Source organism: Drosophila albomicans, chromosome 3, assembly GCF_009650485.2.
Source record: "Drosophila albomicans strain 15112-1751.03 chromosome 3, ASM965048v2, whole genome shotgun sequence".
NCBI lineage: Eukaryota > Metazoa > Arthropoda > Insecta > Diptera > Drosophilidae > Drosophila > Drosophila albomicans.
The window spans coordinates 10,689,049-10,714,386 of record NC_047629.2 but is presented as its reverse complement, the minus strand read 5'-3'; the positions used below and the strand labels follow the sequence as shown (position 1 = coordinate 10,714,386).

Sequence of the window (25,338 nt, the reverse complement as noted above, 5' to 3'; positions counted from 1 at the left end):
TCGATTAGAAATAATCGATATAATATGCCCGGGATTTTAATAGCCTCTTTCCACCTCACTCAGTTTTTCTACGTTTTTTAAAGTCCCGTTTCGGGGTTTCCATCTGCACGAACCGAAAAATATGGGCAACGGTAAATTTCTCAATATGGCCGCCCTGAAATATCAGCTGTTCAAATGTAAACACGAGTTGGCGAACATTTCAAAAAACAGCACGCGCATTTGAAAATGGAAAATTTTATTAAATTGCAGAATTTTTATGAGGATTTTAACGAAATGGAGGGCAGCAATGTATTATTTACATAAATACATTTACTTTTTAGCAACGGCATGGGTGTTTTTAGGAGCGCGATGTTCCTGGAAACAACGAATCATTTTTTGAAGATAATTTTCGAATTAATAGGGAGGAGTTTGGCATCCTTGTGGAGCGCCTTTGTGGATTGGTCAAAAAAGGCACTACATTTCTCCTCCCATAACTCGAACAACATAGCCTCGTGGATGCCACTCCACGATATTGACGGCTTTCGAGTTTTTTGGCTCATCTAAAATATAAAAAGTTTGCTTTAAAAAGCAAAATAAAATTTTTATTTTTCTATTTTCATACCTTGGCGCACTTTAATGTCAGCTGTTTTGTTTGTTTGTTAGCTCGCGAACGTAGAAAAACCGACTTTTTTTCTTATGGGTTTTTACATGGGGCGAACGTAACATTCGGCCTGAACGTGAAAAAACCAAAGAAAACCAAAGAAAACCGTGCGGTGGAAAGAGGCTATTAGTATTGAATTTAGTAGTACTGTGAAACTTACCTTAGATGACAGTTATATTTAGTGTCCGAGTTAGATAGGCCTTTTTACCTTGTATGACCACTAAAGAGCAGAAAAGTCAGCACAGTTGTATGAGGAAGTTTAATTTTATTTAAGAAAATTTTATTCTTTTCAATGTTATTCATTGATACATATGACAGCCATTTATTTGATAGCATTTGAAAATAAAAAGGTATCTCATTTATTATTGTTTTTCTAATTGATTAACCAAAATACAGAAAGAAAGGCATATTAACAATTGTCGAGTAGTAATTTATCTAAAACGTTGTAAGCAGTTCCTCTTGGATGCTGTTAGAGCGAAGAAGTTGAGATGGGGTCGGTCCACCCTCAATCGAAATTAAGGGTTTGGATGTAGTAGCGGCTTTAGTTTTATACTCATGATACGCGTCATAGAAATTCTGCCAATAAGAATACGCATTAAATAATAAAATCTACGAGTGTGTAAGGAGTAATGATGATGGTCTTACCTTCAAACGACAACCCAGGAAAACGGCACGCTCACGCTTCCTAACCATATAATCGGAGGACATGAGCCATCTATGCTCCAGGCAATCGTCTGTGTAGGGTCGCTTACTGTAATTGGTATTGGTAATATTAGCACATCTATTGATGCGATTAAAAAGTGCAACTTACGTAGGATGACGCTTAAATAATTGCATAATGAATCGAGTTGCTTCTGGGGTGACCTCCTTAAATAGATTTTCGAATCTGTAGCGCACAAAGGAGATGTTCTGTTGAGTTTCGTATTCGTCATTGCCGCGGAATGGACTGCAGCCCGATAAAAGCAAGTAAGTGAGTACGCCCAATGACCATATGTCACTTTGCGGGAAGATTGGCTCATCGTTCAACATCTCTGGGGGCTGGAAGTCCAACATTCCACATGGTGTCACCTTGACGCCCAGTTTATTAACCTTCTTGGCTGAGCCAAAATCAACCAGCTTGACCTGAATTGATCGCACTGATGCCATGACCACATTATCGGGCTGTATGTTTAGATGACAATAGCCACGCCAGTGCAGATATTGCAATGCGTCCAACAGTTGAGTGATGACACAAGCAACCATTTGCTCAGAGTACTCGTGACGGCTGCTGAAATAGGTGAGCACATCGGCGCCCTGCAATTTCTCCATCACAAAGATGGCAATGGGCACATTCATGGGCTTGTAGGCGCCAAATAAGGCTGGGATACGCTCATGTCGCAGCGTCTTGAAATTATCGAACTCGGCGACTATAGACTCTTCATTGTCATCGGTAACTTCAAAGATCTTAGCCACAACAACAGTATCTGTTGATTTCTGAATGCCCTTAACAATGGTGCTAAATTCACCGCGTGCAATCTCCGAGATGAAGCTATATTTGTCATTGACAGACGCATCTGTGACCCAAGTGGGTGGCTCTCTCTCGCAATGATAATCGGTGTGCACACGTTCCTCCTCGGGCAACACTTCCTGGCCTCTCTCCGTGAGTTGCTGCAAGTGCTTCATGGCCTTGGTGATGTGCACTTTGGGAGCATCAGGGCCAGAAGTCGCTGCATTTACAGGAATGCCCATTTCGCTCCAGCCGATGCGATTCTTCGACGAAAGTCGAATTTGATATTTCGTGTTCGGCTGCAGTTCGTGCAACAGATAAAATTCATGATCTATGTTGTCCGCAACGGTTGTCCACGAATCGCAGTTCTGCAATTTGTATTGCAGACTGTAGCACAAGACAGCTGAATGGCCATCATCGCGTGGCTGCTTCCAACGCAGCAGTATTTCTGTGGCACTGGTCGCCGATACTTCCGGCGAGTCTGGAGCATCGGGCAGTGTTGCGACAACAATGCGGCATCTGGCTATGGTCTGGCCTACCTTGTTGCGAGCAACGGCCTTATAAATTCCAACGTCGAAATGCAACGCGGGCTCGAAACGCAAAATGGAACGACCGTCCTCATCGAACGTGATTTTGATGCGCTTGCTCTCCGACAGCACCATGTCATTCTTAAACCATTGCACGCATGGCTTGGGATCGCCGACGGCAAAGCAATGAATGTGCGCCGGCTGATTCTCAGTGATAGCTATGGTTTGTGGCTTCTCGCGGAAGAATGGCGGGTAGCCATCGCGTTGGCTTTCAATCATTGCGTCCGCTTCAGTATATTCATCGAGACGTGGTCCCAGCTCTGTTCGCAAACGTCGAATTGAGTACGAATCGTTAGCAGAATACATACTAATGCGACTGCGAGTGCGTTCATCATCAATTTCCTCGTCCATGATGTCAGTAAAACGACGGCGTTCGCGAATAACCGGCAGCTGCAAGAGTTTCAAGAGTTTCAATAGTATTTGTATAATTACGGGTAAAAAGTGTGTGACATTTTTTCGCACTTACCGACCAGTCCACCGAATCGTTCAGTGCAAACGAAGGTGATCGTCTGTGGGCCACCTTCATGTACTCACGCAATCTTACGGGAAAACTAACATCTCTCAGCTGCAGCAAATAAGTATCGGGGCCATACTGATAGCTATACAATAATATAAAAATAAATACACTATGTATAGAGTTTGTATTTGGTTGTGCACTTACTGGCTTTCGGATTGAATGAGACCCAGCTCGTAGTCGGGATGCAGGAATTTGGAGACAACTTCCTCTCGCTTGGCGCGCTTGCGTGGTTCCACCAGCGGCTCCGGCGTACGCTCTGGCGTGTAAGAATGTCCACTTGGGTAGACCATTTTCGATGGATGCTGGAAGCAGCCGCTAAGCCGGCGTCTGCGGAAGTAGTTCTTGCAAGCAGCATTGGCGTACCAATCTCTAAAGTGATCGTAATAGTGTCTCAAACGATCAACGCCAATTTGATAATCGTGCTCGGTTGCCTGGCGATCGAGCATGAAGAACCAAGGATGCTTCAATGCTGTTTTAACATCCATGCGCTCCTCGGGACTGTAGAGCAGCAAGCGGCTGATGAAATCACGTCCATCCTCCGAAATATGTGTCCAAATGGTGTCCTTAAAGTCCCAACGGCCTTCACGAATTTTTGTCAGGGTTTCTCTGTCATCGGCGCCCAAGAAAGGATTTCGGCCGCCAAGCAGCACATATGTGATCAAGCCAACTGACCACATGTCATGTGAAAAGTTGACACCCTCCTTATTGACCACTTCGGGAGAGACAAACTCAGGCATGCCATAGTCCAAGGTGGACAAGTTATGCTTGTTAATCTTCCTCGATAAGCCAAAGTCGGATATTTTAATGTGATCGCCACCAACAACCGAGATCAAAAGATCTTTGATCTGTAACAAAGAATTGGAATTTTAAGAAATTTGCATTTAGTTGGGAAAATATTTAAGACTTTTAGCTCATAATATTCGCTCAGTCTGTCCGTCAAAAAGAAATGTTCCTTACCGTTAAGCCCATGTGGCCCACGCCCAACTCATGCATATGCTCCAATCCCCAAAGAGTTTGGCGTATATAATTGGCAATATCGCGCTCAGTGTAATAATCTCGTCGCAGCAAGTTATCCCTGACAACTTCACCGCCAGCGGCCAGTTCCATGATGAGTGTGATTTGGCGATCTGTTTCATAAGCATCGTATGGACGGATCAAGTTCTTGTGATTGAACATATTCATAATATCCAATTCGTTAAGCATAAATGGACGCAGCTCTGGCTTGCCATACATAATCTTGGCAGCATAATTATCGCCAGTGGCGCGCTCCACGGCATGATAGGTAATGCCTTGTGTGCCGCGGCCAAGCTCATCACCGATATCGTACTTGTCCTCATACCGCAGTTGCTTCGAACGCACGTACGGATGTCTGCCGTAGGTCTTATATATGTATTGATCTTCGTTCTCCTCAATGTGAACGGTCACGGAGGTGCTAATGGAGCCAGCAATATTGCGTGCACTCACAGAGTACAAGCCACCGTCCTTGATGATCGAATCATGAATAGAGAGCACATAGATGTCTGGATCGTAAGAGTTAATCTAAAAAAATAATATGAAAATTTAATAATTAACAAGTGACAAAGCTAGAGTAAAATGTACTTGAAGAAGCTTCCGCTTACCTTAATGCGAGAGGTGTCGGTTATCAGCTTCCAATCCTTGTACCAGTGAACTTCGGGCAGAGGAATGCCAATAATTCTGGCTTCAATGCGGCCATTTTTGCGCGACATGATGAAAGTTTCGTCAGGCCTCTTCAGGAATCGTGGGTACTCGGCGATTTCAAGGCGGACACGTTGTCTGGCCTCGCCGTGTTCGTTTGTTGCCACAGCCTCATACCAACCCACATCGCGATCCAACATGCTGATGAAATTTAAAATTTTAGTCGATTTATCTTTAACACTCGTATTATCTTTAATACTCACCTGTTGACGAAGAGCGTCGCCTGTCCATTGCGGGTGTAGCTGTGATCAAAGCGACCACCGGATTCAATGGGATGATCGTTAAAGTAGAAAGTCATCTTAGGTTTGGGATAACCATAGACGAACCACATTAGCTCAGTGTTGTGACCCTTTACGCCGTAGGAAACGTCATTTTCACGCAGCAAAAACCTTAAAGAAACGATTTTGCATTAATATACATATATCAAATCACTTAAAATGTTTTTAATACTATGTATACTGAAGATATGATTTTGTTTGGTTTTGGTGGCCAAATGTGACATCTATTAGTGCACTTACTGTGGCGCTTGAGCAAGACCGTCATGGGGCGGGCGTTCAATATCAAAGTCCTTAGGGAAATAGGGTGAAGTCTCTGGTCTAAAGTCAGTACCTGGTGGCAAGTAGGTGTATGTTTTGGCTGGCTCAGGAATGAGTTTCGATCTATAAGTAATAACTTTTTTAAATGTTTGTTCAATAATTAATAATCATCATATAGACCTGTAGGTTTGTGTGTAGGGACTGGGATCGCTGACACCAAATTTGTTCTCGACGCGCACTCTGAATCTGTAATCCCTGAGTGGATCCAAGTTCCTAATCTCACAAGCACAACTGCGCACACCAGTTCTGATAGTGCGCCAATCTCCCTCGGGCAAGTCCATCATTTCGATCTAAAATTCATTTTGATGATAAAATATGTTAGTATGCAAAGCGATTACAAACCATGTTGGGCAAACTTTACCTGATAAGTAACTGGATAGCGTGGCGACAATGGGACCGATGGTTTCCAGGTCAAATTCAGACGACGATCGGTCATGCGGGAGATAATAGGACCATCTGGCAACGGCGGAGGAGCTCCGGACTTTTTGTATTGCTTAAAGTCCGAGTACTGATCGCCCAAGGGACGTTGATGGGAGTCCAACACTGCAAAAAACAAAACAGGTAATGTTTAAGATAAAACAGAATTGCGATTAAAAGACTCACCATCATAGAATAGTTCAGCTGTGCAAGTATCGTCACCATATGGATTGAAGATACGACAAGTGTAGCGTCCTACATCGGCTTCCGACACATTCTTCATTGTTAAGCGAAGCAGACCATTTGGTTCCTGGTCAAGCGCAATGCGATCAGATGGGAACAGTTTTTGATCATTCTTGAACCACTCAACATCTGGTTCGGGATATCCAGTGGCGCAGGCAGTAAACTTTGCTGTCATACCGTCAAAGACATCGCAATCGCCAATCTTCTTAAGGAATACGGGTGGTTCAGAACGCATGTGTTTTTTGCTGCGAAAATAATGTTAAAAATTAGTGGAATTGAAAATGATACTAAGTATCTGAATACACTTACATTTCATTAACCAACTCGAGACGACCTTGAGTTATGTCCTTACCTTCCCTGTTCGAGGCAATGCATTTGTATTCGCCTTGATCGGATTTTTGGCAATCATTTACAATCAACTCATGATGATCGCCATCATTCTTGAACGTGTACTTGTCCGACACATTGATGGGTTTATTTTCAAAGAACCAGGTCAGTTCTGGATATGGCACACCAGAAACAGTTACAGGGATTTTGGCATTGTTGCCGAAAACTTGCTGTTGATCAGTGATTTTTTGGGTGAAAATTGGTGCCTTGTACACCTTACGAACATTTGCATTGCAGGATGACGTGTCCTCTCCGAGTGGATTGGCCAGTAGACAGGAGTAGACGCCCGAATCGGCTGCTTCAACCGGTTTTATGGTGAGACCGACATGCTTGCCATCACAAGTCATTAAGAGACGCTCGCTTGGAGCAAGCAAGACGCCATCCTTGGACCACACGATCTCAGGCATGGGATTGGCAATAAATGGTGCTGATAGCACCAACTCTTGGCCCTCATCGGCATTAACATCCCGCAGACCAGACACAAACTGTGGCAATTCCTCAGCTGCCGTTTCATCCGTCTTGGGTGCAACGTAAAGCTTCGCTTTCGAGGCAGTTGAACCCTCTGAATTTTGTGCAATTACTTCATATAATCCAGAATCAGAAGGTGCAGTTTTGTCCACAATCAAGCTAACGGTATTATCGGGATTTTCCACGACAGCAAAGTGTTTGTTATCAGGCGAGATTTCATGACCATTGTGGAACCATTGCAGTTTTGGCTTGGGATAGCCCACAACCTTAATGTCCATCTTAACAGGGAATCCTTCAACACTACTGGCATCCTGGAGTTCTGCGATAAACGAAGGCTTTGCCTCCCTGGCGACAACTTTCACCTCTGCGGCGCCCTCTTCCTCGCCCTCCTTATTGACAATCTTACATTTGTATAAACCAGCGTCATTACCATCGACCGTATCAATGCTATAAATAATGCATCGAATTGAAACAGATTATATAATTATGAATATGAATTATTTACCTCAATCCAATTTGTCCATTTGGATTATTAATAAAGTTAATAGCTGAGCTGGGACGTAAGAGTACGCCATCCTTGTACCACTTGATTTCGGGAGCGGGGAAACCTATAACTTGTGCAGACAATTTCAAGGGCTCTCCAGCGATTACAGATTGACTTTCGATGGGCTTCAAGAACTTGGGCTGCATTTCATTAGCTATAATAAATAAATTTCAAAAACAAATACAGCTTAGAATTTATGCTGATATTTAAAGCTATAAAGAAAGCTTTATACTTTCATTTAAGTTATTTTGCTATTTGACGAGTAGAGGGTAAAATCACTTACGTTTCACAGCAACCGCACACAAAGCAACCTTTTCGCCGTGAGGGTTTGAAATGATGAGCTTGTAGGCGCCAGAATCATTTGGCTGACAATTGCTTATCTCCAATTTAACTAATCCTTCAGGAGAAGTGGTCAGTTTTACGCTGTAAGGAGAACGCGGTCCATAAGATTTCAGATTAATTATAATATGCCTCACCTTTGACTGGGTTTAACCTCCTCGCTGTCCTTAAACCAATGAACTGTTGGCAGTGGGCTGCCATCCACGGCGCATTCAAGAACAAGTGGCTCTCCTTGGACAACGTCAAGCGCATTGTTGAGCTTCTTGACAAAACTGGGAGCCAGCGACTGCATAGCCAATTTAAAGGGCACTTTGGTTTCGCCGATTTCGTTCTTGGCGACACAAGTGTACTAAAATAATCAAAGGCACAATGAATAACAAAGTATTATCTTTACACCTTAAATATCTTCGCTTACTGTTCCAACGTCGGTAGCATTAAAGTGGGCAATGTCAAAGACACTCTCTACTTGATCCGATGCTATATCGGTCGATGCAGTGCTGTAAGCCTTCTGCTGGGTCAGACTATTAATGGCCTTCAAATCAATTGGCTTGTCGTCCTTTAGCCATTCCACTGTTGGCGTAGGAACGCCATGCACCTTGACGTTGGTCGAAACCGGCTTAAAGTCGTGTATCACTTGATTTTCCGGTGGCACGATGAATGTGGGTTTCTCAACTGAAACATAACAAATCAATTAGTCTCAATATATGTATTTTTTTTAATCTATAAATTAGTAACAGTTCTACTTTCATTCCATTAGTTACAATACTTCAATTCATGTCATTTCCATTATCATCCTGGAATATCCTTCCAGTTGAAATACAAGCAAACGATATTTATAAAGCCTTACAGTGTTCTTTTTACAAGAATTATTTAAAATTAAGTTCTGTGTAATTTTGGTTAAAGTATGCCGAATATAAATATTTACAGAATTAATTTGAATTAATGTAAGAAAGTTCTATAAACCATATTTATATTAGTACAGTAATAGTATGCATGTATTTAAGGAAATTTTTGTTTTACCCCCTCCTGTTGTAGTTGCGCGCAATGTTTTTGGTTCGGTTTCTCCAAGGGAAATATTTTCTTTAGCTAAATTAAAGTTTCAGGTATGTATATGTGAGTATGTTTGGAATGTTGTGTGAGGAATTTATACGTAAGATACCATAACAAACATCGACTTTGGAAAGTGGATTTCGAAGGTAAATATTGAAAGTGATAATATCGAATTTGGTACTTACCAAGAACATGCAAATTGAATTCGCTATCAGCCCTGCCTTCAGAGTTAACAGCAGTGATCGTATATTTGCCATCCTCGGATGGTACAACGGATTGGAAAACAATCCTGTATTTATCGCCATCCACATCAGCAATCACCTCGCAGTTCTCGTTGTTGCACAAGTTTTCATTGCCTCTTGTCCATGTGACCTTTGGCTTGGGATTGGCAGGAACCAAGGCTTCGAAGCAGACTGTTTCACCTGGCAAGCACTTGAGATCCACCAGACCGGAGATTTCTGGCTTTGCTAGTACATCGATGGCACCATTTGTAGCGAATTCGCCATGCTTATTCTTGACCTTAAGTTCGTAACGCCCAGAGTCCTTAATTTCCGCTATAAAAATAAATATTCCCTTAGAATCCATTTCGAAATTCTGACACTGCTATGAACTTTAAGATTATAACTATAAGTATTATACCTTTAGGAACACTCAGCTCGCAAGTAAACTGCTTTAAGCCATGTTCTAATTCCTTAACTTCAGTCTTGAGCAGCAGCGCCTCGCTAGCTTGCAGTGGTTTGCCATCCTTAAGCCAAACGATTTCGGGCTTGGGATCAGCCGTAAATATGACAGTTTCATTGATAGCATCACCCTTCTTTAACTTGAGATCCTTTAAGCCGCTCTTAGATATCAACAGAGGTTTGCGATACTCAGCTTCCTCTACGGATAGTAATTAACAAGATTGTTAATAACGATGTATTTAGTAACTTCTTTGATTTTAAGCTTACTTGACAAGGACAGCACTCCCTGATGACTCTTTTCGCCTACTTTGTTCTGCACGACAACTTTGTATTCGCCAGCATCCTTCATTTCGAGTGACTTGACCTCTAATTTGTAGTGGTCCTGAAACATTTTAAATTCATGCCATCTGTATTTCAATTACATTCGAACTGTAAACAAACCCCGTCAACGGATAATGCAAAATGATCATTGGATTTGATTTGCTTGCCATCCTGATACCATAAAGCCTCTGGCTTGGGTATACCAGTTGCAATCACTTCGTATTTGAGTGGAAGAGTCTCAAAGCTACTCATTTGGAAGACATCGCAGTGGACAATTTCGGGAATAGCTGCAAGATAAATTTGGTATAATCAGTAAAATGTTTACTGAGAATGCATGCAAACCTTTCCATTCATTTTAGTTAATATCTTGTTGCATTTCATATTAGAATCATTCACATTATGTACACATTCTTAACTTAACGTGCATCCCGTTATAGATAGGGCATAGGCACGATTAATACTATTATATACACTTATTTATTCGTATTTGGCTGAAAATAAAATTTACTGCCAGTGTTTTGTAAACTGAAGACTCTTAAACTCTAAATGAAGTTCCCGTCTTTTATACTGAAATATCTTATAATTAAGTAAGTTAGTTCAATACATTTTATACATTCTTAAGCTTAAAGAGTTTCCGACACTCTAGAAGCCTTACTCTAAACCTTATAATTAGCAAGTTAGTTTTATACAGTTTGTACATTCAGTTAATGGTTAAAATTAATACAAGTATAAATATATTTGTGCACGTCGCAATTACACTCAATTATTGATACGTTTCAGTTCACATCCTTCTCTTTGTTTCAAGATATTTCTTACAAGTTCTGCTTTATATATGTATTTGATGTTTCCATGCACTTACTTATGTAGTCCCCAGTAAAATTTCTGCGTTATTCTGATGAGGAGTAGTTTCATTTTCCCCAGAGCATTTCATTTCATTTCGAATACATGCAACAATTATTATCATTCATTAAACAGGCAAGTTGTGCTCCATTCTTGTACAACACTTACTTAAAATTATATTCTGTGTAATTTTTGGTTATAGAAGGCCGAATATGTGTATTTACAGAATTAATGTGAAGCAATTGGTTCTTAATATAGTAAAGTTTAGTTTGTGCATGTATTTAAGGAAATGTTTTATTTTACCCCCTTCTTCAGGTTGTTCTGTAGTGGCGAGCAATGTTTTTGTCACGGACTCTCCAATGGATATATTGTCATTGGCTAAATTAAAATTCCATTTATATGTGAAAATGTTCCAATATTAAATAAGGATCTATCAGTACCAAATACTCCGTAGTTTAAAAACTCGGAATTACCATAATTATGTAAGTTTGAAAATCGGTTTGGGGTATGGATTTCAAAGGTAATTTTCAAAGATTATACATAACTTCACAACTGTTTTTGTTTATATTGTTTATATACTTACTTAGCACCAAAACTTTGCAGCTTGATGTTGTCTCTCCAATAAAATTGGCAGCCTTAACTTCATAAGTGCCAGCATCTTCGCTCTTAGACAGATTCAATGTCAAGTAATAATTTTCAATACGTTGTGAATCTCTCTTGATTTTGATGCGAGCATCTTCATGAATTTCATGACCATTTTTGAACCTATATTATATAAACATACATTAATATAATACTTGCTTTTAATTTTTTAAAATATACCATTTGACGTTAGCATCGGGAGTGCTGTAAATTTCGACTTCCAAAGTTAAAGATTCGCCCTCCTTGACCTCAACATCTTTCAAGCCTCTGCGTATTTTTGGCTTGCCTGGGAATTTACATAATTTCAAATAAAAATTAATTAATACGTTTTGTTATGTGATGTGAGATACTTACAGTTGACGGTCACGGTGCAAGTGTCCTCAAGTTTGCCATAATCATTCATGATCTTGCAGCAGTAGTTGCCCTGCATGTTGGTCGCCACATCCGTAAGAATCAATTTAAAGTCATTACCATCTTGCACTTGACGGAACTCATTACGCTTCTCGCTGATCTCAATGCCATCAATAAACCACTTAATGTGTGGCACGGGATAGGCATCGATGCCCACAACAAGTTCGACATTTGTGTCGCCCTCCTTTACTGTAATATTCTGCAGTTTGCGTGTGAATTCCGGAGCACACTTCATCAGCAGCTGAGTTGAGCTGGTTGCCGAACCATGCTCATTGGTCGCCTTCACGGAATATTCGCCAGCATCAACACGAGTGGCTCCAGTTATCTTCAGGGTATAAGTGTTGCCATCGCAATCGATCTTGTACTTCTTGTCGGACACCTTAATCTCCTTGCTATCGTGATACCATGTGAGCTTGGCCTCGGGGAATGCATCAACGCGAACGGACATCTGTACGTTCTCCTTCTCGCCATGAATGTATTCACTCTCAAAGTGTTTGACAATAACAGGCTTCGATTTGACTGTGCAATTCCAATACTCGGCCGTTTGGCTGATAGTATTTGTGGCTTTAATCGAATAATTGCCAGATTGCGACAGTTTAATATCCGAGATTTCGATAACAACTTTCTCCACACTCTTGGCAATGGTGGACGATGTGATCTTTACATTCTTTTCACCAGACACTTCCTTGCCGTTGTTGGTCACACTGACTTCAGGCGTAGGGAAACCCTCAATTTCTACCTCCACTTTGACAGTTTCGCCAGCCGAGCATGTGATGTCGGACACCTTCTTGATCTTAGGCGGAGCTGCAAGTAGTTAAAAGCAATAATGAACAACGGTCAATTTTATAAGTTTTAAGTTTGTTGGAATTAACAGCATCAATTTTAAGTATTTTCTCCATTACCTTGCACAACCAAGCTAATCGAGCTCTGATCCTGTCCCAGCTCGTTGACGGCTTCAATGGTGTAAGCGCCAGCGTCTTCGGTACCGATATTCTTAATAATGAGCGACATGCTTTCGTCGTCCTCATACATGAATTTGTGGCGGTCATCAACCTGAACAACTTCTCCCTCATGCTTCCATAGCACGGCGGGCTTGGGGAAGCCCTTGCATTGCAGCTCCAATATAGCTGAACCGCCAATACTGGCGTTCGCCTCGCGATGCTCGATTACCAGAGTGGGTTTCTCTGGCTCACGGTTGAGGGTTTGAATGGCACCTTGAACAGAGAGTTCAGCGCTGCACGAGATATTTCCTGTTGTGGTTTGAGCCACACAGGTATAGATGCCAGCATCTTCGGGCTTCACATGTTGGAACACCAGAGCCAAGGAGTCCTCATCGTCGCCGAACAGTACCTTGAAACGTTCTTCAGGATCGAAGTCCTCGCCATTGCGTTTCCACGAGAATATAGCTTTCTCGCCAGGTGGTAAAATTTGACCACTCAGTGCACCAAATGGATTCTTGAAATCTGCAAAAAAAATTTAATAATTAAAATACATTTTTTTTATTATTTACTTTGCCTTACCAATGGTTGTGGCTGTGGCCTCGCAGGATGCTTCACCGTGCTTATTAACAGCCTTACAGGAGTAAACACCGGCGTCGTCCTTTTGTACGTCTTCAATGACCAACTCATAGAAGCCTAAATAATCCTTATCCCTAATGATCTGAATTCGATCATTGACTTCCAGTATTTCTACATTATCCTTGAAGCTAATTGCAAAGTAAATAAATAACATTTAAAGTCTAAACATAATTTTTAGCGTGTACTTACAATTTCACTCTTGGCTTGGGATCGCCCAAGATCTTAATCATAAAGCGAAATAGCGTATTTTCAATCATTTCCGCATCTCTTAAGCTAACAAGAAATGCTGGCGCTACATTGGTTTTAGTCTCGTCATGGCCAGATACTGCAATAATGGATTAAATATTTGGAAAATTGTTGAATAATAAATGATAATATGGATACCAACCTTGGCCAACTGCAAGCTGTGCAGTAACAGTCGTTGTTTCAGATGCCGTCTGGGCACGAACAGTATAAGTTCCAGCGTCATTTTCGCTGCGAAAGTAAAATCAGAATGTTTACTACAATTTTAGAAGGTGTTCTAGGCTTAAACTTAGAATCATAATATTCATTAACTTTAAGTAATGGCAAACATTTTTATCAAAGAAAAAAGAAACGGAAAGAAATGGAATGATCAATTTAAAGTAATCTAGCTTATATTTAATATAACTTATCTTACAATTACATTTTTCGCGAAATATTTATTAACAAACCTGCAGTTCTTGATGTCTAAGCGATACGAGTTCATCGGTGCACTAGTTTGAATAATGCGATCCGCTAGACGATCATCCAAAGGCTTGTTATCCTTCAGCCAGGTAACTGAGCCGGGTTGTTCTTTGAACTGAATCTCGAAATGCGCAGACTCGCCGCCTTCACAAAGCAATAAGGTAAATATAGATATATATGGCGCATTCCAATTCAGGGATTCAATTCACTCACTTTCCACTTGCACACTTTTCAGCATCTTTGCGACCACAGGCTTTTCGATAGAGCGCGGCGGAGCGTCGTCCGCTAGATAGGATGTACCACGCCTGCTAGCACGCGATTCGGCACGCGAATAAGAGGTTCGACTCTCGGCACGACTTTCAGCACGACTCTCGTTGCGACTGCCGCCTAGCAAGGTCGACGAATGCGCCTCAATGCGATCCAAAGTAGTTCTCTCACGTCGCGAACTTATACCATACTGTTTGCTCTCAACAGTGCTGTCATACGATGTTCCTCTATCGTAATCCCTGGTCCGGCTGGTCTCTGTGCGGCAAAGGATGTAAATCGATTAGCACCACAATCTTAAATTGTATTTTCCAAATTGGTATTAGCCACAAGAGGAATAGGAGAACGTTATCGGATAGTTCGACAGTTACGAGAGTTATGTTACAATTGAGAAATGGCGGAAATACACATATAGCTTAGACAGGAAAGAATGTCTGCTGAATGAAATAGATGTGTAGGTAGGATATCTTTATTTGATGTTCAAGTAAACACACATACTTAACACAAAACATTATTAACACGAAGAAGTCTTGGTCAACCCTTGAGCGAAGTTCACATAAGTATACATATTTATTTTTGATTTTGATTGGTTGTTGTTTTGGGTTTAACTTACTTTCGAGACGACGTCTGGAAGCCAGGGAGTACCCAGAATAGTTATCATCCATAGCGCCAACGCTTTGGCCGCGTTGTGTCTCGATATCGGCACTTGACTCTCTGAAATCGTCAGCAATAGACTCAATAGGATATTCGCCATCGAGTTCGCATAGAATATTTACAGGCTCTTCGACAATCTCATAGATTGGTCGTTTCTTTTTAATGGGCGGTGTAAAGATATGAATAAAATCGCGAGCTTTCGCTTTTTTTACCGTGTCTTGTGCGTAATTCGTGGAGTCAGCAGATTTTAATACTGTATTCTTAATGCTACGCATTTTTTGCTTAGCATTGCGCAACGATGTATCGGCGCTCGATTCCTCATAGATGCCTTCAAGAAAGTTCTGGGTCTTTTGCTCGAGGCTTTCGGTATAGACATGGACACGCTTGATGGTTGGCGGTGGTCGCGGTGGAGGTGATGGTGGGCGTGCTTTAATTAGTAGAATCTCGATGCTCGTTTCATACGCAATAAGCGGAAGCGGTTGAAAGAAGCCAGGCATTCGAATAAAATGTGGTGGGATGGGCGGTGGTGGCGGACCCTGAGCTGGACGATCTCCACGATCGCCTTGACCGCTTCTGTATGCGATATTGGCCAGCTCATTGTTCCACCGAGTTAATGAAGCCGCGTCGGTGATGTTAGTATAGTTAGAGAATCCCTGTCGGCCCTGGGAGTTTTGATTTACGCTATCGCTATCTTGTTGCTGGGATTCGTTATAGCCAACAATATGTTTCAATTCAATTGGCTTATGCTTATGCTTGTGCTTAGTGGTAGTTATAGTGGGTATAAGGCAATTTTGGGGTTCGTCTATTGGATCACTAATTCGAATTGTTGGAATTGAACTGGGCTGGGGCTCTTCGGTGTCCTTACCCTCAACAGTTTTCTGTATATCTTCTGTGGCAATTTTCTTCAGCTCCTCAGTTTCTCTGACATTATCTTGTTTGATTTCAACTTGATTTGTTTCTTGCTGTATAGTTTTTTTGGCTGCTTCTACTTCTACAGAAATTGCTTGTTTTGAGGACTCGATGGATACTTCTTTCTTTGATTCTTGCGATACTGCACTGATTGGTATTTCCTTATTTGATTCTTTTGGAGCTGTACTTATTAATTCCTGCTTAGTTGATTCTTTTACTGTGACTACTTCTATACTAGATGATTCAATCGTTTCTTGCTTTTTAATTTCTTTCGACGCAATAGATATTTCTATGCTAGAAGATTGAATAGATTGTTCTTTGTTGGATTGCTTAGTTGACTCTATATTGACTGCAGGCTTTGAGGGTTCGCTTAGACCTTTAGGAGGTTCAGTATCGACGATGTCTTTCCTTTCAATCGCTACTGCCTTAACTGGTTCAATTTGCGTATGCTGTGGCTTGGGAGCGGGTTGATCAGGTACAGATTTAACCGTGCTTTTCGGCTGATTGGGGCCCTGTTGACTCTGTTGAAGTTTGTAGAGTTCAATGGATTCCTTTTCAAATTTAAGCAGTTCTTGCTGTTCTAACTGCAATCGTTCTTTTGTTTCTTTGCTTAAGAAGTAGTTTTCGGCCACGTCAGAAGGACGAGTACCTGCGTTTGGATCGTGAGCTTCGATTTTTTGCGGAAGCCGAAGAATTAATTCACATTCGGTATTGATATTTGTCGAATCGACTTTCAGATCATCTGCATTGTGCTCTTGCAGTGCGACTTCGTGATTGATATATGAGCGAATTTCGTTATACCAAATCAAATGACTATCCTCATTGTGAGGCTTAATCAATATGGGCAAATTATCATCTGTGGTTTTTGATGAGATGTAAATTTGTTTCTCATCTGCTCGATGCTCAACATTACAAAGTGGAAGTTTGATGATATTTTGCAATATGAAAACGGATTTCTTATCAGTTATTTTGCGAACTTTTGTGACCAGAAGTCTCGATTTAAATAGAAAGCAATAACGATCATGTGCCTTTCCCTCCTTATCGATAACTGTACACCACTCGTGCAGCAGTAGACGGCCCAACTTGTAAACGTTACCTCGATAGCCTTCAATATTTGAAAGAAATCGATTATCATATGCTCTACTAGGCACGCTAAGCATAAGCTCTAAGGCCCGCTCTAAGTCCCTAACATTCTCTTTCAAGCATTGCGATAATTGTATTAGATCCTGTGAATTGAAATTTAAAACAATTAAGATAAAAATATGAAAAATGTTTTATGACGTATGACTGATTGTAACACGCAAGTTTAAATAGATAATGTACAAAATTGTATGCGAACACTTAATGCATTCAAACCTTGAATAGAAGTTTGTAATCGTTTATTCGCTGAAGTGGTAGCTTTAGGTGCTCAGACAGCAATTTATCGTCTCCTAGATTCGAAGAAAGTCCCTGCAATGAAAACAAGGCCGCCATTTTAAAACAGGGTAAAGTTAAATTTCGATAGATCGATTACTAATAGCTGAACTACAAAACAATAAATGAACTAGTTTCTGTAACATTGACCATTTTGCTCATTAAAGATTACCCGCACTGTGGGCTCGATATGCATGTATATGTATGTAACAAATTTGCCCATGTCATCTTTCTATGCCGAGAATAACAACACAAAATGAGGCATCAGCCGGTAGACACCTGTGAACTTATGCACATACATACGCTGGCGCCACCTTGCAGGTATTGTCTGTGTGTGTCGATGTATGTGTATTTTGCTTGTGGGATGTATTTGTGTTTGGTGGCTTATGTATGTGTGCATTTTAGATGTGCATACAGTGCAGCTCCTTGTCTAGCACACTTGTTTTTCATAAATGGTGGGTCACAGCATACATGAAACAAGGCATACATATCCGCAAACTTGACGCACTATTAAATTTGCTAGAATTCAGATCAAGATCGAATAACCAACCACACAATTTGGCAGGCCTAAGATAACCATTTTGTTTCTTCTGCTTTTATTAAGTATTAAATATAAACATACACGTATTCACTAATTTATATGCCCACATACACAAATAAGAATTCACTGTGGGATGTTATAACGGATATATATGTATGTATGTATGTGTATGTGGGAGAGCTAGCGAGAATGTGTATGTGTACTTGAATATACAAATTTATTTTAGCACGAACTTTTCAACGAATGTAGACACATACACGCACCCACAAATGTATAAATATTCATATTAAAAAAAGAATATTCTATTGCTTATTATTTATAATGTTGCATAACTGAGAAAATACTGTGACGATTAAACCGAAGAAAAGCAGAACGAACGGAGGAACGGATTTTGAATTATTCTTTGGAATGCCATCATTTATTTTAAAAGTGTAAAATGTTCATTTGTGCCCATACACATTTAGTATCTGTGATAGATTAAATATGATTAAAATGTGTAGGTACCAAAGGCAAATCCACGTGTGGAATGAAATTAACACACGACGAAACGACGGCAAACACTACTCAAAACACACTGAAATGTGCAAAAGCTTTAATATTTAGAAACGCCTGGTTTTAAAAATAAACTGTTATATTCTCGACATACACGCACACACACTATTCGTAAAAGCATTGAACATATGGCCGGCCAGTGGAAATCGAAACACATATTGCAAATATTGCACCCTACTTTGTATCTATGTATGTATCAATATGTACATGACATATCTTCAAATTCCCACATTCATTAATTCATATATATGTATGTACATACATTCGAACTAATGATATACATACATATGTACGTATGCATATATTATTTTTACGTTTACGACATTGGAAAACTTACTCCGTCAGATTGGCGAGCAAATCAAACAGTCAAATAGTCGCCTGTTACTCATTACTATTTATAATACCATTTTCTTGTGGAGAAAAGTGCAGAGAAGACGCAGACAGAGACACAGACACAGACACAGACCTCAGACGCAGCATACACACAATAATAAATTATTTTTCGCAATTTTTATTTAGTCAAAATTGTATGTTTGTCTTGTGCTTATTATTTATAATGTTTCGGACAGAATCCAATAATGATTGAAGTGCTCTCTTGCTACCCACAAAGTTTACACTATTTACAATTCACTTTAAAACGAATGCTCGACACGCAGACACCAAGTACTTGTGCCAAAAGAAATTCAAAATTCTAGTGAACAATACTAAAAATATTCCCTTGTGTTATAGTGATATGAAAATAGGAACTTGAAAAGTTTCTCTGCACAGCGAGGTAAGTCTTAAAAAAAAGTGGTTTTCACTATATTGTCCAAGTACTTCAAGTGCTTTTATAATGCAGAATGCATTATCATCATTGGTAGTTTGTCTATTCGAATAGAGCGTTAAGTAAGAGAAGTAAAAGGGACAACTCTAACCCAGTTTCATGCATACAAGTGGGATCTCTAGTGTGTGGAAAATACACCAAAAATATCATAAGGCAAGTTGTCTACTTAGAGATATCACGTACTTGAAAATAGTTCTGGCAGTCGGTATTGGTCGAGAGGAACTCCTGGGCTAAAGGTTCGTTTTGACAGTACTTCACATGCTTATCAAAATCGCGTTCAAGTCGCAAAAAAGTTTTAGCAACCATATTCGGCTGATGGCTGTAGCATTTTAGGCCTTCCTTTAGCACCCTGTAAAGATGGAGGTGGTTGGCAAACATCATCAAAATATTTAACTTTCAAAATCCATACGTGTTGTGAAATTCGGCGATTTGCAAGAAATTGCAAAAAATGACGTCTTTATTGTCCTTGACCGATCTTGGGACGGTTGGTTTGTCAATGGCCTTGATGTACTTCTCGACTACATATTGCAAGTCTCTGGAGAATTCTTCTTCCGTTTCAATAAGCTCTCCGATGATAACGCTAAATATAAATTGACCAAAATATACAGGTTTATAAATAGAAATATGAATACCATATACAAAAAAAAAACAAAAACTATATCTATGGTGAGAAATTACTTTTCAATTATAGTAAATAATTCATTTTGTGTTACAATTTCTAATTCATTATATATAATTACTTTTTGGAATATTAAAGCGTTACTTCGATTTGCTTACCATTTTTTAAACTCCAAATCTTCGCTTTCCTTACCGTTTAAGGAAAGCGAGTTAGGATTCATATCTAATAACTCCATTGCAATTAGATTCTCCATTGCTGATGAGTTCTAGGTGTCAAATGCACTTATAAGTCATCTGAAATATCACAAATAATCCAACAATTGCATGAACATACGGCAGAATATTAATTTCTTGTCAATGAATCATGTTTTTTTATTCACTTGTAAGTAAAGTTTAACGGTTTCGATAATATCGACAGAGCTATCGATATATATCTAGCTTCATCTACCACACACGCACGCACAAGTAAAAACTAACAATGCATTCACTACATGCCGATAGATGGCGCCAGTGCGGATTTCCTTTCACTGCATTTTATTGCCCGAAATTTTTATTGAAATAAACTTGATATGCGGTGTCCGAAGCACTTGCCAAATGTTTCTATTGCTAGCTTTCTGGGATCGATAGCCTGATAACCCGATAGCCCACTAACCCAAAAATATATATATAAATATATATATTTTATTTGTGCAAGGCAAATATTTTGTGGGTTCTTTTCGAAAATGATTGACACTCAGCTGTAATTGTTTGTCTGTTTTTTTGAAAGCATAATAATTCGTAAACGGAAATACGAAGATCTTTTTGTTTTGCTTGTTAGACAGCACATTTTATTTGTTTTATTTTTATATTTTGCAGCCCATTTGACTTCACTTTGAGTTGTATATTTTTACACTAATTGCACTAATTATTTAATAAATCAATCACTAACCAACAAAAAACCAATTTCAGGGAGAATAAAACGCGCGAATTTGATTTGAAAACGCTGCGAGGTGATTTGTGTCTCGAAATCTGGTAAATTAAGTTAAAAATTTGTCGTTTTTGTCGTTAAATTATTTTTAGAAATTGTTAACACACACATGTGCATTCACTGCATAGGAATGTACTTATTATGTACAGTACTCTACGAGAAAGAGTACCAAAATGTACCCATGTACATAGATATGTACATATAAATTGCATAATATTATGTACCGGTAATAAATCTCGTAACTAGGCAGTTGTCATCACTTGTAGATCTTGACTCACTGAATTAACTTTTATATATATACATAGATACATATATATATATATATATATGCGATATTTTATTAAAATAAAATATATATGTATATAAATATAATGTGGGTTTTCCGTTCAGTTTGCGATGATATTAGAAAGTGCCCCGACGAAACTGCAATGAATTTAACTGCATCTCAAGAACTAAACGACTGAGCACAAAGTGTACTGATCGATATTTGCTGATCACAACAAAAGTTTTTCCTCAAAAACAAAATAAAATAAAATCTAACAAAAAAATAAAAAAAAAAAACGAAATGCACAATTTAAAAATAATGCACATGCATTGCCGATTTACATAAGTATATGTACCCACATTTACACGTGCATACATACAGCATGGGTGCCTACGCGTACTTACACTGCAACAATAACAACATACATACATATTGAACATACAAACATTTGTGCATTCGAGTACAAAACGAACCTATCTAAGTATGTATGTATAATTGAAAGATTGCCATGCACCAAAGTACATACAAACGAGATACTTAAATAAATTTATATGCATGTCTGTATGTATGTATGTTCATGCAATGCAATTATTATGTATGTATATGTACATACTTAATTAAATACATATGATTAGAATAGACCCACTTTGTCTCGCACCACAATATGCTTAGTACTTATTGCATTAAGTTTACGAGCAGATGCTCCAAGCTCATCCAGTTGATATCTAAACATAGAAAGTTCTTAGTATACTTAGTATACAAATTGTAATATTGGTATGCAATAACGAACATTTCAAAATCATAATGCTAGCAGCCGTTAACAGTGTTGCCGTGCTGCCGTCAAGTGCGCAGGACAATAGGGACGCATTAATCGATTAATGTTCAACCTCAATGTTATCGCTTCCCAACGATATGCATACATGCATACGAAGCTTTCTTATCACGACGCATTGATAAAGACATCGGCAATAAAAAGTAATACGCTGCATATACAAATTGAAGTAGGTGCAGTTCAAATAATTTGCATAAATACAAATTCAAAGAAGTGCACAGTGCCGTTGCCAATTGCTTATATACATATGTAAAGTAAATGTTGATTTGGTAGATTAACTGTGAACCTTGACTTATTGCTGTGTATGTATGCGTCTACCTACGCACGTACAAAAATGCTGACATACACAAGTGTTAATAACCAGCAATAACACACAATTAGTGCGTGGGCAATGTTGAAATATTAGCATATTGATTTATCCTAACTCAACGTGGTTAAATATCGATGAACACGCGTTTCCATCGTGTGTGTGTGTGTGGGTTTATGCATACGTATGTTTGTAGTATGTGTGTCGTTCCTTGAAGACAATTGAGATGAAATCAAGGACTAAAAATAATCACACCTGCTCTTTACCCATGCCCTTATGATGTAACATTTCTTCGCACAGAAATTTTGCAAGCAAATACTATACATTATATACGTTCAAATAAATCCTTTTTATGATTTGACAAAGACAACAAAATATTAATAAAAGTGCATCTATTTTTTTTAAAGCTATATCAGCATGGCCGAAAGTGAACACGCTCAACGGTAAGTAAATTAGGAAAGTATAGCAGTAGAAGACACCACGAAATTCAGATACCCTACACACACTAATTTATCGCTCTATTCGTAAGTAAGTTTTATTTTTCCTATTTTTCATTAATAACAAAACATATTTTAATTCGATTCCTTTTAATCAGACTGCAACATGCAATATTGGTTTCAATTCAAATGCATTATTGCAATATTTAAATGACAAACATATTTTTTTCAGTCACGCACTTCCAGCTGCGATGATTTCTCGCAAGAAAATTAGTGTTTGGTCCATACTTAAGAACTGCATTGGCAAAGATCTCAGCAAAATCACAATGCCCGTTGTGCTGAATGAACCTCTGAGCTTCCTTCAAAGGTTATGCGAGTATATGGAGTATGCGGAGATCCTGACGCAAGCTGCACATCAGGATAATCCAGCAGACCGCATGAAATGTGTTGCAGGCAAGTCATAATTTTAAATATATAAATAATTCGAATTTAGTAGCAATCAATCAATCAGTTTATGCTTTCTTGTTGATAAACACCGTAGCTTCAAAATAGTAATAATTTTGTTGCTCGTATAATTAGAGTACTTTTTTGCTTTAAGTTATAATATTAAAAAGTTTTTTAAATTTACTTTTGGTTTATAATTTTCGTTTCTTTTAATTTTGCTGTTTTAGATTTTCGGACTGTCCATAATTATTGACACACTTTCTATTAAAAGACGCAACCTTCGATAAGTATAATGATCTATAGACAACATGTATTTATTCCCTTGGCAATGTCGAGAGATTGATGACTATGTTTTTTTCATGTTTTTAAACATTGCTATACTATGGGCCAAGGTTAAATATTTTCTCAGGCTAAGTTTAGCACACGATATTTACAAAAATATTTATTTCGACTCTTCCAGCTTTTGCTGTTTCTGCTTTGGCTTCCAATTGGGATCGGTTGGGCAAACCATTTAATCCGCTCTTAGGAGAAACGTACGAACTGCAGAAGGAAGATTATCGAATTATTTGCGAGCAGGTTTCTCATCATCCACCTGTTTCTGCCTTCCATGCTGAGTCGACAGATTTTAAATTTCATGGTTCAATTAATCCAAAGATCAAGTTCAGCGGCAAGAATGTTGAAGTCCATCCAAATGGAATTGTTACTGTTGAGTTTCCCAAGTATGAATTGATTTGTTTTAATACTGATCAATAACTGATTAATTATTGATTTAACTATTTAGATGGAATGAAACATACACTTGGAGCAATGTCAATTGTTGTGTGCATAACATAATCGTGGGGAAACTTTGGATCGAGCAACATGGTACAATGGAGATTACCAATCATTCAACTGGACATACAGCCAAGTTAATATTTAAATCATCGACATCTGCCGATAAGGATCTGCATAGAGTTGAAGGATTTGTCAAGGATGAAAAGTATTAAATCACATTTAATTTTATTTGATTATTATTACTTAATATCATTTATTTCAGTGGTCAAAATTTGTTCTTTTTGTACGGTAAATGGACAAAGTTTTTAAAATGCTGCCCATATGAGAATTACGATGAATATCGAAAACACGAGATGAAAATTAAAGATGACAAGGAAACTACTGCTTCACCCAATGCCACGCCGAAAAGAATGTTTTCCAAATTAAATAGTTTTAAACTCAACTCGTTTCGCAGCTTATCCATACAGGATGTAAGCTTAAAATTCTAATGAAATTAATATTAAGCCAAATGTAATTATCGTAATCCTAATTACAGCATGAGAACTACCCACCTGCTGATATAGACGGCGATTTTCCCAGAAGTGATTCTTCCTTCTCCCTGGATATACCAGATTCCACGTTATTGTGGAGCTGCAATCCCAGACCTGAGAATAGTAGCGAGGTATTTGCAATATTTAAATTTAATGACGATTCAAAATTGAGTTTTTTGTTCTCTTGGCTCTCAGTATTATAATTTCACAAACTTTGCGATGCAATTGAATGCTATGGATAATATGAAACCACCAGATACCTTATGTCCCACCGATGCTAGGTTGCGTCCTGATATATTATGCTTAGAGAACGGCGATCTTGATGGTGCGTCCAAAGAAAAGACCCGGCTGGAAGAGAAGCAGAGAGACTCGAGAAAACTGAAAAAGTCCGAAGATGGAGGAGATTTTACTCCTAGGTGAATTAGTTTTAGATAATAAAACAACCTAAAAAGTGAATGAAAACAATTAATGTTGGTACATTTGCAGGTGGTTTAAGAAGGTCTACAGCCCTTTTACAAAAAGTGAAGTTTGGCTATATAGTGGCAGCTATTGGAATCGCGACTACGAAACTACGAATTCATTATTTTAGATAAAATATACAACACAACAAAACTTTCTACAGATTTACACCAATTACTTACAACAGACAAACAAACACATGAAAAACATACGAAAACTGTCAAATTTGTTAGTAATTATAATACGTACGTACATATATTATGTAGTATATAAACCTATTACTGAACATTATGAAATAAAGTCGCTTTTGTTTGGTTGAAAATCTGTGTGCAATTTTAATCGGAATCCTATAATCCAAAATCCTGCTGAAAGCTTAATAAAAT

At 38.8% G+C, this 25,338-nt stretch overlaps 2 protein-coding genes across 13 annotated transcripts; one reads left to right on the top strand and one right to left on the bottom strand.

Annotated features, from left to right (window-relative positions):
• Window positions 1-887: 887 nt before the first annotated feature.
• LOC117571399 (obscurin) lies at window positions 888-21,284 on the bottom strand. Of its 7 annotated transcripts, none has more exons than XM_034253522.2 (38): window positions 21,132-21,284; window positions 20,100-20,234; window positions 19,732-19,902; window positions 19,506-19,671; window positions 17,350-17,442; window positions 15,044-17,219; window positions 14,380-14,688; window positions 14,154-14,310; window positions 13,850-13,935; window positions 13,651-13,786; window positions 13,405-13,589; window positions 12,787-13,347; window positions 11,828-12,688; window positions 11,654-11,759; window positions 11,415-11,596; window positions 11,135-11,209; window positions 10,112-10,278; window positions 9,938-10,052; window positions 9,630-9,869; window positions 9,176-9,544; window positions 8,961-9,026; window positions 8,356-8,612; window positions 8,078-8,289; window positions 7,885-8,024; window positions 7,563-7,755; window positions 6,512-7,504; window positions 6,146-6,447; window positions 5,904-6,085; window positions 5,663-5,832; window positions 5,465-5,605; window positions 5,150-5,335; window positions 4,850-5,087; window positions 4,188-4,769; window positions 3,375-4,075; window positions 3,180-3,312; window positions 1,452-3,103; window positions 1,286-1,391; window positions 888-1,216 (listed from the first exon to the last, which is right to left on the bottom strand). In XM_034253522.2, the coding sequence occupies exons 2-38, from the start codon at window positions 20,192-20,194 to the stop codon at window positions 1,076-1,078; spliced, it is 12,645 nt and encodes a 4,214-aa protein (XP_034109413.1). In that variant the 5' UTR covers window positions 20,195-20,234; window positions 21,132-21,284; the 3' UTR covers window positions 888-1,075. The 7 variants fall into 7 exon arrangements, with proteins under 7 accessions (XP_034109413.1, XP_034109414.1, XP_034109415.1 ...); XM_034253527.2 differs by having other exon boundaries at window positions 889-1,216; window positions 15,950-17,219; window positions 21,132-21,277; XM_034253523.2 differs by lacking the exon at window positions 8,961-9,026 and having other exon boundaries at window positions 21,132-21,283.
• LOC117571402 (oxysterol-binding protein-related protein 2) lies at window positions 19,163-25,277 on the top strand. Of its 6 annotated transcripts, none has more exons than XM_052005732.1 (9): window positions 19,163-19,271; window positions 22,719-22,754; window positions 22,981-23,201; window positions 23,653-23,911; window positions 23,974-24,171; window positions 24,229-24,436; window positions 24,502-24,627; window positions 24,692-24,912; window positions 24,983-25,277. In XM_052005732.1, exons 2-9 carry the CDS (start codon window positions 22,729-22,731, stop codon window positions 25,083-25,085), a joined length of 1,362 nt encoding a protein of 453 aa, XP_051861692.1. In that variant the 5' UTR covers window positions 19,163-19,271; window positions 22,719-22,728; the 3' UTR covers window positions 25,086-25,277. The 6 variants fall into 6 exon arrangements, with proteins under 6 accessions (XP_051861692.1, XP_034109426.1, XP_034109425.1 ...); XM_034253535.2 differs by lacking the exon at window positions 19,163-19,271 and adding an exon at window positions 21,922-21,946; XM_034253534.2 differs by lacking the exon at window positions 19,163-19,271 and adding an exon at window positions 21,988-22,173.
• The last annotated feature ends 61 nt before the right edge of the window (window positions 25,278-25,338 follow it).